Raw genomic sequence first — 13,839 nt, 5'->3', positions numbered from 1 at the left:
ATGAGGTAGCTGATAAAAATCAGAGGTGCTCTCTTTGCCCATTGCAACACTAGGATGAACCCCTCAGTGATCTTAAATTCATCCTCCATCTGCCCTTTCCTCATGACTAGAGTGAAATGAGGCTATAACCTCATTTGATTTGCACATCCCATAAAACTTGCCAGTGAGGTTAGAGACCTCTGTGAAGCTGATTTAGGCCTGCTGGTCCTGGGTAGGTTTCTTCTTTCTAAACTGTAGAGGTATGCTGCAGGCCCCTCTGGTTGGAAACCACTGAAGTGGATGAATGTTAGAAGTTTGATGCTAATGTATTTAAAGGAGAAATGAGTCATTCATGCAGTATGAGAGACAAATATGAGCTAACAGTACAGTCCTATGGCTTTATTTTTCAAACTCTGCAAATAGAGATGCATTCTAAATATGGTATTTAGACTCAGTTCCTAATTAGATCCCAGATATGGCAGAGTACAGTCACATCATCAATAAGGTCTAAAGTTGATCAATTGAACTTTGCAAAATTATGCGATGAGAACTGAAAACCCATGTCACTCATGTCCCAGAGGTGAGCACAGAGCAATATCAGAGATCACAGAGAGAAAATACCATGTATGAAAGTATGATGCAGACCTGAGTTGTGGTCCAGAGAGAAGCAATGAGATTTACAGGCTTGCAGATTTTGGCTATTAGTGTATCTACTAACAAATGAAGTAGAGTATTCCTACTAGGCACCTTGAATTTCTTGGGGAAATGGCTTTCTGAATATTGCTGAAATTAAGTTGTCTTTTGCTTATCAATAAGGGGGGAAAAAGCCAACAGAGTAAAAACACTTCCTTAGTGTCTAGATAGCAAAATGGCCACTTTGTTAAGTTGGGATGTGACAAGCTGATATTGGCATTAGCTCCAAAAATTAATAGTCATCTGCTCTTCTCTTGCACAGTAATACGACAGCTCTGTGTCCACAGGTTATAATGTCATTTCATGGACAGTAAATGCTCACACCAAAGCTGTAAGCTAAATGAAGCCCTAAAGGCTACTTAATCACCTAAATTGAAGCTTCATTTTCTTAAGTGCTGTGGCTGTAGTGACTTTCATGGAAGTCAGTAGGTTTAACTCCTTATTTTAGTTTCCTTTTTTTTACTATTGCCTTCAAATATATTTTACTGTGTTCTGTTTTGTTTTATTTTGTTGTTGTTTTTTATTGTATTTCTGTGTTTCCAATGGGGTTGTTCTTTAATAAGAGATTTTATATTCGTACTGATAAAGGTGTTTCATTTGAAATGTTATTTATAGGCAAAGAAGAAACACCTTATAGATAAAGCCAAGAATTTATCATTAATATCATTTAAATTCTAACCATGTAATCCAAGAATCATCATTAGTTGAGATCTAATTATTACAGAAAATAATACTTCTGTGAAGAAAAAGTTTCAGTAATAATAATGATGTAAAAAATGTTATATATGCACTTCTTAATTTCTGCCACATTTCCTGGTGGTTCAGCCAGCCTCCTGCTCTTGTGGGTTCTGAAATGGGCAATTTCAGTCTGGTGGGGTTCAGTGCAGACATAACAGTGAGTGATTGGCATCTGCACTCCTTTGCTGGAAAGGATATGATGTTCATCAAGATAGTTTCTTTTTCCCTCACTCTAGGATCTTCTTGGGGACATTTTTATGTTTGCTAAAGCACTTTTAGACTTTGCTGTTTCTTCACTGATCTGAAGTTCCACATTACAGCCAGGTTTACTATACACAGTGCCTATCACATACATTAGGTACTTTTTTTGTTCTCCTTGTTACTCCTAAAACCAGTTTTGTCCAGCCCCACATCTGCATCTCTTTAGTTGAACGCTGGTGAGTTGTTTATAACTGTGACATCTCCAGTGCCAACCTGTGCCCATGTCTCTAGCAGTGACAATATTGTATTACATGGCTACAGGGTAGCAGAGGTCATGATACAATTCAGACATTTTTCATATAATATGGACTATATATGTAGAAAATATTAAACAATATACGTGTGAACAGTAGCTGTAGTTTGGAGTATCAAATACATATTTTTCCATTGGGTTCTCCACTCACCTGTCTGTTATAATAGAAACAGTACTGCACTGGTGTGGTTGAATCTCTCTGTTTTGTTTTTGTTTTATGAAATATTTTCCGGTTTCAGTGGTTGCTTGCTGAGACAAATAATATAGTAAGTTGCACATCTGACAGAGCTGGCATTCTAGTTACTCATTATCAAGTAGTATTCATACAGATCATAGAAAATGCTGAACTTCTTAATAAAACTCAGATGCATGGACACAGTCCAATACAAAATTCTATATGGAGGAATTTTATCTGCAAATCAGTAAAAGGCACAGTAGGAGCACAGGGGAGCAAGAGCAGGAGGCCAGATTTATAATCCTGTGTTTACTTATTTCTAATGCAGAGTCCACAGCTCTCCATGCGTTTATCTTCAGGGATATGTAATGTCTTTCTTCTTATTTATTCCTGGATGAGAGTACATATGACTTGACATGGGACATCAACCCAGAGATATATATTAGATGCTGGGAGCTGAGAGCATACACCCATAAAATTTTTATCTTTGAGCACGTTTTGAATGTTTACCACCTGCAAGGGGATGGTTGCAGATGCAGTGTAAGGAATTGTGCAGCTGGGCAGTTATTACTGTACCTCATGACCATGAGTGCTTGTGTTGCATTAGTGATAAGGCAAAAGGAGACCATCCTTATTTCTCTTACTTCTGCATCTGTAAATTGGCACTTTCTGTATTGCTATAAACATTGAGAACCAGGTACAGAGGGTCAGGTTTTCTCCTTGCTTGTACTCCTGTTAATCCTTAACTGAGTCTCAAAAAGAGTTTGCACAGCTGTTGTTAGCATTTGGGCCATGCTGTTCCCTGGTGAGAAAACTCTTCCATTTCCATTTCAATGTATAAAATGTTGGAGCACCTAGTAACTTTTGGAAGTTATATATAGTGATTTCTCTTTCAGAGATTATTCTTGGTTTTGAATAATATTTTTTCATTACCCTGGTAAGAAACTTTCCAGCTTTATAAAACTAAAAAAAACAAATGGAATTGTTTTTCTTGGGGAGATGCCTGTGCTGAAGTAGTTTTCATGTGAAGGAAGCACATGTCAGTCACAGAGCTCCTCACCTTTCAGATTCCTTTATCTTACTTTAGTAATTCAAGTGCTCATAGCACAAACTTGTGGGATACAAATCTGGGGGTATGCATGGAAATAGGTCCAGTGTGTTTTGAGCAGCAGATCGCCAACAATCTGCAGCACACAGAGCAACCATTCCAGCAGTAATTGTACTGATTCCAGCACTACTAACTAGATTTTCAGTTTTGACTCTAATGAGCCATGCTATTATATACATTTTCAAGTGACTGATGCTGGGTGCAGATAACCAAGTGAAAAATTCCTTTAAATGCAGCTCCTCCTCATCTGGGTTACCACATGCTACTAAAATATGTATAATGATAGGTAAGTGCTTCCAGATTTCCAGCATTACCTTGTCAGTTGAAATACAGCAGTGGAGAAAGCTGTCCTTGGATTGATTCAGGCAGATTATGCTGAAGGGTTTGCACTTGCAGAGAGTGTTTATTTAGGTGTATTAAGAGCAACACTCCACGAGCTGAACAAGTAAAATACAGATATATGAAGTATTTGAAAGGATAAGACCTTTGCTATTTCTTACCTTCTGAATTAGTAACAGAAGTTGTACTAGTATTGCAAAGTTGCTATACAGGCATTCATGTGCTTAGATTCTTTCGTACTGTTAGCTGGTACAGTGGGTTCAACATTGTCATTCTGAAGTGAACTTTTAAACACATAATTACATGGAGCTGAAGTAAAAATCATATTGTAATATATAATATAAACAAGATATTCTATTTCAAGCAGTTCAGTCAAACATAAAGTAAGAAAATCCAATAATGGGAGGCTTAAAAATAGAACCTTTGCCTTTTATTAATTTAAGCCATTTTAAAGGGCAAAAATATGCTATGAAAGCTTATATTTAGGCTCTTATTTTCCTATTTTTTAACAGGACTGGGAGTTTCCACATTTTATGGGTGATGTTGAAGTAAATCTTCCAGGCTTGCCGTCTGCACACATGCAGTTCAAAGTCCCTTATTTCCAAAAGATCTTCAAAGAAGAGTATCACATACATATAACAGGTATGTAGTCTTAAAGATTGTGACACAGTCACACGATGTAATAAATATATGCTAACATGTTTTTAACTACCTACATTTTGTGTATGTGTCCGAGATTGCTATTTATCTGTTTATCTGTCCATATCTATATCATCGGTATATAAACATCTCAGGGAAACTGTATCTTAGCCATCAGAGACCTGCTTTTTTTTTTCCATGGATTTCAGCAACTTCTTGTGACACTAAGTAATACTTAATGTAGCTTCAGTGATCTTTTATCTAAAATGCCTCTCATGGGGAATTAGTGGCTTATTTCATTTTCAAATCTTTTCTGCTTTGAGATGCCTTTGCTGTGATTTATGCTAATATCTTTTCATAACTTCAGTCGTTCTCATCTGGCAAAGGCCACCCATAACCATACTTCCATCAGTCATCTAATGAGAAGCAGACAGTTAAATAACCTCAAATAAAATAGAATTGCAGTTATTCAAATGGATGGTACATATAGATAAAAAGTAACTGATCCTTGCATACTGTGAGACAGTATTTTAATAACAGTAGGGAATGAAAAAGAGAAGGTTAAATAGGGATAAATAATTTGGTTTTACCTTGAAGCTATGCGGGAGCGTAGCTCCTCTCTCTATATTGGGAAGAGCTGGATAACAATGGGTAGCAAAAGAATGCAGGTGTGAATTGACAGGGGTCTTTAGCTGGTATTATGAACAATCACAGCACATGATACTGTACAGGAATGAGATAGATGAGGGCATCCAATGACACAGCCATATGAAACTCCTGCAGAGCAGGGACAAAAGGAGCATTCTCATATGATACAAAGATAAGGCTAGCAGGTGAGTCACAAACTCACCAGGCAGCAAAAGCCAAGGAAAGAAGATGTGCTGAGGAAGAAAGAATGATGAATAGTTGATATAGGCTGAATGAGGCCTCAGAAAATACTTTTTCAGCAGAGAAGATAAGTGATCAGATTAAAAAACAAAAATAAAGAGAAAATTATTTCAAAAGGCTGTTGAAAGAGGGAAAGTAAATGGTCTGGCAAGAAGTACAGATGGAGGGCTGGAAAGTTTTTTAAAATTAAATGTAGGAGCCCTGCTGGAGTACTGAGAGAGAATAGACAGGAAAAAGAAAGAAGGGCTGGAGGACACCTGAGAGAGATCATTTGAGTCACTAGTAGTTTATGGAACAGAATGAAGTAAATTATCTCCTGGTCAGTGACTAGAAGGTGTAAGGTGAGAGAAGATGAGATATATCTGTGATGAACACTTTTTTTTTTCCTCTCAAGTGAGCAAAAAGGGAAAAAAAGAGTATAAACACAAAATATTTGATGTAAATTATAACCAGAGCATTTGGGGATAGGGAAAAGGATTTTTTTTCTATTTCTCAAGACTAAAGCATGAATTTGGAGGGACTCAGTTGCACAAGGCTCCCAAACATCATGCAATTATTCCATCCTATAAGGAGGAGTAGTGGAAGTGGCACACAGAGGAGCATGAACAATGACTGAGGCATGGTAGGATGGGCTACACCATCAGATACAGGAATTCAGAATATAATTAATGTAGATGAGAAGCAATAGATGACAGAAGAGGGACTGAAGAGCAAAGAACTGTTGTGTGTTGTAGAAGAGATAGGGATATTGATGATAGTCAGGGAAGACCAAACAATAAGCAACAGCAAAGAACGTAAATTAGGGATCAGAAATACAACTGTTAGCAGCGCTGCTGTTTGAAAACAGACCAATCAAGAGAAAACAATATTATACATTGTAGAGTCTTCTGCAGAGAGGACTGGAGGCCTCTCTGATTTCCTGGCAAGAAAGTGTTCTTTTAATGAGGTTTAGCTAATGAATAGGGTCTGAGGAATATTTTTCCCTGCTCAGCATTAACAAGATCCATTTATTAGATTCACTAGACAAATCAATCCATTTGACTGCTCGTCACGTACTCTGTCTACAGAGTGCCTGTTTTATCTCAGTGCTACACCACCCTTTAGGAGATCTAATAAACAGCCATAACACATGGCACAAGAACCTCCCTATGGGTAAGTTTTACTGGAACCATCTGTTCTTGCCATCAGTTCTTGTCTTAGGTTAGGGTATCATTTTGGATCATTTTCAAGCTCTAGTTATTGTGTGGATATGTAGATACTTGTAATTTTCTTCTCAAATCAAGGAGCTAATAAAAGAAAGAACCAGTTCAATATATATCTAACAAAATTAATGTAATCCAATCTAAAATGAGAGTAGAAAGTAATGCACATGAATGCAACTGCAGCAGATGACATGAGGGCAGGACATTGATAATGGCAGGAAGCCTGCAGTATTTAGGCCCTAATTAGTACATAGGATTCAGAATGTTAAATTTAACCATGGGATTTCTTTTTGGTAACAAGCAGGAAAATAAGACTAAGGCCTGAATATTGTTTGTTTTAGTACTTGCTATAGTGATAAAGTCAGGCTATAAGTCTGTGACTTGTGCCCTGATTTGTAGAAACTGGAGACATTTTTCAGCCAAAGAGCAAGGAGAAAGGAGGCATAGCTGATGTAACATCTACCATCTTTTCTATGGCAAATTTCATTCTTCATCAGTTCTTTCACAGTTTATTCTGATTGCTGTTGATTGATATAAATAAAAGCAGTTCTAGGACACTCCTGAGCAGCCCTGTTCAGTGCTGTGTCCCTCTAATGAGCACACAGTCCCCCAAAGAAGCAGCTCTAAGTAAAAGGACATTCAGAATGACAGAGCCCAGAGGATGGTGATTAATGGCACAGAATCGAGTTGGAGGCCTGTGGCCAGTGGAGTTCCACAGGGATCGGTTCTGGGGCCAGTCTTGTTCAGCATCATCATCAACAACCCATGAGGGGACAGAGTGTACCCTCAGCAAGTTGGCTGATGACACCAAACTGGGAGGACTGGCTGATTCCCCAGAAGGCTGTGCTGCCATTCAGCAGGATCTTGACCCGTTTGAGAGTTGGGCAGAGAGGAACCTCATGAGGTTCAACAAGGACAAGTGCAGAGTCCTGCATCTGGGAAGGAACAACCCCATGCACCAGTACAGGCTGCGGGTCGAACTGCTGAAGAGCAGCTCTGTGGAGATAGACCTGAGAGTCCTGATTGATAATAAGCTAAACATGAGCCAGCAATGTGCCCTTATGGCCAAGAAGGCCAATGGCATCCTGGGATGCATCAAGAAGAATGTGGTCAGCAGGTCAAGGGAGGTTCTTCTCCCCCTCTACTCTGCCCTGGTGAGGCCTCATCTGGAGTCCTGTGTCCAGTTCTGGGCTCCTCAGCTCAAGAGGGACAGGGAACTGCTGGAGAGAGTCCAGCACAGGGCCACCAAGATGATCAGGTGAATGGAACATCTTTCATACAAGGAAAGGCTGTGGGAACTGGGGCTGTTTAGTCTGGAGAAGAGGAGATTGAGGGAGAACTTATTAACATGTATAAATATCTAAAGGGTGGGTGTCAGGAGGTTGGGACATCCCTTTTTTCTATAGTAGCTAGCAACAGGACAAGGGGTAATGGGATGAAGCTGGAACACAAAAAGTTCCACTTGAATACAAGAAAAAACTATTTCACTGTGAGAGTGAGGGAGCAGTGGCACAGGCTGCCCAGAGGGGTTGTGGAGTCTCCTTCCTTGGAGGTCTTCAAGACCCGCCTGGGCATGTTCCTATGTGACCTGATCTAGGTGACCCTGCTTCTGCAGGGGGGTTGGACTAGATGATCTCTAAAGGTCCCTTCCAACCCCTACCATTCTGTGATTCAGTGATTCAGAAGAGTAAGGACTTTAAACCACCTTTCTGTTGGTGTGTGTTCAGTGGCTTCATGCAATTTCTGTACAGATTAAGGATTTCACAGTTACATACACTGTGTTGCCAATTTTATCCCATCTTAAGACAGATGATTTCTCTTTCGTTTTTTTTTTTTTCTTCCCTGTTTTGTCTTAAAGTCTTAGCTCCTAAATTCAGTGGCTACATGAGAATTGCAGTTTTCATGAAATAAAGCTCACAATTGCATATAAAATGATTGAAATGCTGCTTCTGCATAACTCCATGTCTAAAAAAAGCACAAAAATAAAACAGTACTTTAAATTAATAACATGCTTTCTTCAGCTTCACTTGTGGTTTTTGAATGTTTTAAGTTGGCAGTAATATTGAATTACCATCTGCAGTCTGTAGCTGATATGCTTCAGCATAATTTTAAATTTGCTATCAAAAGCATATCTTATTTTTAGTGGTAACTGCGTACTTCATTTTGCTGAAATTTCTTTGCATCTAGGAACTGCTAGCAAGCATCTACTCAATATTAAATATTTTTATCCTGTTTTGATAGCTGCTTTTATCTGTGAACATCAAAAATAACTTGAATTCCTGCATCTGCTTAACTCATCTGGATTTCCCTTGACAGATGGTTCATTGCAAAGTGTGTATTTTCCTTCTTGGGCTGCTGTTTATGAAAATACATAGTCTATCCTAGTTTCTATAATACCCAGGGAAATTTGTAAAACTTAAAAGTAAATTTTGTTACTTCAGATTCGTTCATGGTTAAAAGGCACTAGGTACCTGACTGGTACTCTTTGATAGCAGCACTGGATATCCAAGAGCATCTGCTGTCAAGTATGTGGATAAGTTTCAAATAGGAAATGTTAAGTTTTGTGTATCACAACAGATGGGATTTTTTTTCCTGACTGTTTATAAATGCATTTCTGAATTCCCTCCCACTCAAAGGATAAGTCATCACCTTCATGGCTGGCAAGTGCCGAGCATGGCTGGCCTCTGAAGTTAAACCAGAAGCATCTCTGGATTCAGGCAGAGTATTGCACATGCAAGGAAGCCTGAGGGAGCCCATGGGCAAAAATAGAAAGGTTAGAGGTAAAAACAAAGCTGTCTGTGCCCACAGATGTGAAAAAAACTCAGAGAATTTGTGGCTTTGTTCAGCTGTGAGTGGTCTGTATGTATGTATCTAGCTAATTGCTCCATTGTGACAGAAGATATGACGAACATTTTGAAGATACCTGAATGTTTTACAGAGCTGTCAGAATGTTTTTTAGACAAAAATTGCAATTGAGATAAGAGTCTAAAGTCAACATTTCCTACACTGGCCTCTGGCTGAGGTTGCACAGCATGAGGCTGCTTGAGTCTAGACTTAATAAGTGGAATTTTCACATTTCCTCTTGACCTCAGGAGGCATGCTGAGGACTGGCTTCTACACAAGATTTCACAAGATTTTTTTTTTTTTAGGACATGACTATTTTGTTACAGAGTGGACATGCAAAAATAAAAAAGCTCCAGAATCATCAGCTTGAAATATACAATTTGGAATATCTGGACATGCAGGATCCACCTCAATTGCCCAGTAAATCAGTTGCATGGGGGATTGTGGACTGGTAGTTGAACCTCTCATAGACCTTGGCCTCTTTAAAAGTGTCCAAGTGAACCCCCCTAAAACAGAAAGGAAGTTTAGAATGCAGTAAATCGTGTCTTCTTTCAAATTGTCAATGATACACAGATAATGGTTCTAATATTTATTTCATTGTAATTTGGTTTAGCCTGTTTTCCTAAGGAAATGAGAATGATGTGATCATGGTCTCTGTGTGGATTGGTCTCACTCTCACTATATCCAACATTCAACATCAAATAACTTTTGAACCCACAACCAGTTGCCAAAACATTTTTCAAAGGGTAGGAATCTGGAAAATAGTGACATTATAATTGTGTCCTAAGAAAAGATGATTAGGTAAAGGAGAATCACTGAAGTTAATGCTCAGCTGAGGAAATAGCAGAGAGAAGTCAGCCATGTTTGACAGCAGCCAGCTGATCAGTGAGTATGTGTGTCCCAGACAGCACTTCAACACCACAGACTGTGCAAGACATAGTCTGTCTCTGTCTGTTGAAAAGTCATACATGATGGGGAAGCTAAGGTTATGCTGATGGAGAGAAACACATGAAATACAGAGCAAAAATCCAGAGGAGACTGCATCAAGCTAGATTACATTGTTTGTTATTGTTTTTCATATTTTATCAGTGTTTTAAGTGTCTTGGTGTTGACTTAAGAAACTTAAATATTATTAAACGTGATCATGATCTTCTGAAACCGTAATGTTCTTTAGCAGGTCAATTATAATATCGATGAAAACCCAGGAAAAAAAAAGTTTGAGGAGTTATGCAGAAGCTGTGTGTACAGGATTGGCTGCAAGGTGTTTTCGTGCAGTTTAATATCTGGATAGTAACATTAACACAAGCGAATGAACATTCTTGTTCATTTTCAGTCTATATATAATTTAGACTGAAGAGGATTATTTAACACAATGGCTGAAATACAAGTAGTTACCTTCCTGGAGCATTTTGGTCGTGTAATTTGAATACACAGACTTTCAGGAACTGGAATACAACTATTCTTTACAAGCCAATGGCATAAACCATTTGATAGATGCTCCTTTTCTTTTTCACTTGAAACATATTTAAATATGATTCCAGCATAGGCCAATATAATTAATCACCAGCAGGAACATTCCTCCATTAATGTTCTTTCACATAGTGCTGACATACAGATTTGCTGGGTTCTTGGGTGGTGCCAGACATCACTGCACAGGTACGATCTTAACATCAATCTAGCCACAGTGTAGGAGGTGCTTTAGCTATGAAAATAGTATCCTTTTTTTGTGTATTTAGGTCAGAAGAGACATCTGGAGTTCAAGTGTTCCAACACCTTGCTCAGAGCAGGGCAAACTGCAATTGCATGACGTTAGCCTTAGTTATCTTATCGATTCCTGGAGGAAGCATGCAAAAGAGCAATTTTAAATAATAAAAGGAGAAAGATTTCCTCTTCCAATAATGCAGTGCTTAATGTTAGACTATGAGTCACCTACAAACTGCAATGTAAATTCAATTGATACACTGCTGCACTTGTGGGTGAACCTGCTTCTGCAGGGGGGTTGGATTAGATGATCTCTAAAGGTCCCTTCCAACCCCTACTATTCTATGATTCTATGATTCTGTGTTCCCAGCCCTAATTGTGAACTACTAAGGGATATTTGGCATCAATCTGACTATGGTGGAATTTTTATTACAAGTTTGTTTTACAGATTATTTTTTTTAAAATGATTTTTTTTTCCTCTGAGCACCTTTTATATGTGACTGCATTTGTACTGCTTCTAAAATGGATATATCAGATGATACTACTTTCTTTTTCCAAACAGGCAAGTGGTTTAACTACGGAATTATCTTCCTTGTTTTAATCTTGGATCTGAATATGTGGAAGAACCAAATATTTTACAAACCTCATGAATATGGTCAATATATCGGTCCTGGACAGAAGATCTACACCGTGAAAGACTCAGAAAGCTTGAAAGACCTTAATAGAACTAAGTTATCTTGGGAATGGAGATCCAATAACACTAACCCATTAACCAACCGGACCTATGCCGAAGGAGACATGTTCTTGCACAGCAGATTCACAGGCTCTAGCCTTGATGTCAAATGCCTGGCTTTTATTCCAAGTTTGCTGGCTTTTGCTTTGTTTGGTTTCTTCATCTGGTTCTTTGGGCGATTTCAGAAAACTGACCAAGGCATGGAGAATTTAGACAAGTCATATACAAGAATGAAACGAAAGTCACCGTCAGATATGGGAATGACACGAGAAAATACACAGGTCTTAGTAGAAGAACCATTAAGTTTTCAAGAACCACATCTCGTATCCATAAAATCAGACTTAAGTGAAATAGTTTTTAATTCTTCTCTCTTAACTTCTGAAAACTTGAACGCACAACTGAATGAACAAGATAGCCCTTTACAGCCAGTACCAGAGTCCTCTGTCCCTAAGAGTAATCCTGTGACATAGAGGCAAGTACCCAGGAAAATCAGTTTAAATAAGCAGTTACTATAAGATTTCAGTTTTACCTTTTGTAAGTTAGGATTTACATAGCGTTTAGAATAAGAAACTCAACCTATACCAAAAGGTGCTCAGCATGCTTTTTCTAGGAATTTTGGGTTTTATTTGTACTATAGTACGTGCCTACTGTATATCTAACATTCCTTTATAGATTGCTTTCCAAAATTGCACAAGCTATTTATTAATACATTACCTTAACTGTATAATAGTGTATTAGATGATTACTTGCAGGTATAAAATTCTACCGTGGTGGTGCCTTGAGACATTAAACTGTTTTTTAACTCAACACCAGATGTATTGCACATTTCTTCTAATCTATTTTGCAAAGCTTTTTGTATATGGTTGTTTCAAGTATCATTTGATGTCTTGATAGAGGACATAAATACAGTTATTCCTAAAGAAGGGTTTCTGTTAGGGCGTCACAACTTGACTTTGTTGTTTAACTCATCTGTGAAGCTAGTGACTTTGATGACCAGACTGCAGAGAAGCATGTTGATTACCTTTTAATTTTTGCTGGCCAGCTGCCAAACACAAACACAGAACCATTATGCAGTAAACAGCAGAGTGATAATACAGCATGGGTCACTACTTGTGAAAATATGACTTTCTCCATCAGTAACAGCAATTAGGTGATAATGCCTAATTATATTTTTCCTAATTAAAGATAAACTGCTCCTTGATTAAAAGTTTTGCTCTTCACCTTTTGGAATCAGAGGTGAAAATACATGGTCAAAGCAACTCTTTCGATGCTCACACCTAATCTATGCAACATAAAGGAGCTAATGGAGCGATCACAGTAAAGGACACAGAGCCCGTTAAATCCAGTATTTGTGTGGCATGGAGCAGATATGGCCTGGGCATAGGTGAAACTTACATAGAAACACACCACATATAGACAGTTTAACGTCTCCAAATACTGAAGAACTGTTTAGGGGGGTTAATTAAAATAGTTTAATAATTTAATTTTACTGTATCCTTTTTTTTCCTTCATTCATTATCCATGAATAAGTGTAACCTGGAAGCAGAAACATAGAGAAAGGGGACTTTGAACTGTGAATTTCTGTGCTGTATGATCAAACTCAGTGCACTAGAGAACTTGCATATCTCAAACATCAGAAAGACTCTGATTTGCCTCTAATTTAGTTCTATGAATTGTTGTTACAAGTTCCTAAATAATAAGTGATTTTTAAGTCTGAATTATTTCCCTGTCATTTACTGATGTTGCTGTATTTTGTCTTTGTGACTTTTTTATCTCCGTTGTTTTGATCTATCTGCTTTTAAGTTTTTGGAATGCTGAATTTAGCATGCATAATAGAACCATGCATTTATTAACTGTCACTTGAGAGCCAATTTTAATAAACATCATTCACCAGTTGTTTATTATGAGGTAGGAACATACCATCTTAGTTTTGCAATTTTCAAAAATATTTTGCCCATGGATTGCCCTATTTAAAATCATAAATATTTCTGGCAATAAAAAAGACAGGCTGTATCAGGGTAATGTCAGAATCAAATATTTTGCTTACAGAACATTTAATACTTCATCAGGAGAATATTCACTTTATAATCAGACTAAATTTTTATCTCTTAAAAATTATGACAAAATAAATTATTAGCTGTTGCCTACTGCAGCCTATAAACTTGTTTAGTTGACTTAAGTTATACTCAAAGACATGCCATTAATTACTAACGGTAAAACGCTGTGAGATCCTGCTTGTACTATGTAAGAGGTGACCATATTGATGTTTGACTTAGAAACACCATT

General features: G+C 37.8%; 1 protein-coding gene across 3 annotated transcripts in view; it reads left to right on the top strand.

Moving 5' to 3' along the window:
• Positions 1–12,360, top strand: part of TMEM117 (transmembrane protein 117) — a 217,284-nt gene extending 204,924 nt beyond the window's left edge. For all 3 annotated transcript variants that reach the window (XM_062017088.1, XM_062017076.1, XM_062017084.1), the window contains 2 exons: positions 4,059–4,188; positions 11,383–12,360. In XM_062017088.1, coding sequence (XP_061873072.1) covers positions 4,059–4,188; positions 11,383–12,023 — 771 coding nt within the window. In that variant the 3' untranslated portion in view covers positions 12,024–12,360. The remainder of the gene's footprint in view (positions 1–4,058; positions 4,189–11,382) is intronic.
• Positions 12,361–13,839: the final 1,479 nt, after the last annotated feature.

This window comes from Colius striatus, chromosome 1, assembly GCF_028858725.1.
Source record: "Colius striatus isolate bColStr4 chromosome 1, bColStr4.1.hap1, whole genome shotgun sequence".
In the NCBI taxonomy this organism is placed as follows: Eukaryota; Metazoa; Chordata; class Aves; order Coliiformes; family Coliidae; genus Colius; species Colius striatus.
Note: the sequence above shows the minus strand (reverse complement) of the source record. Positions and strands in the feature narration are given on the sequence as shown.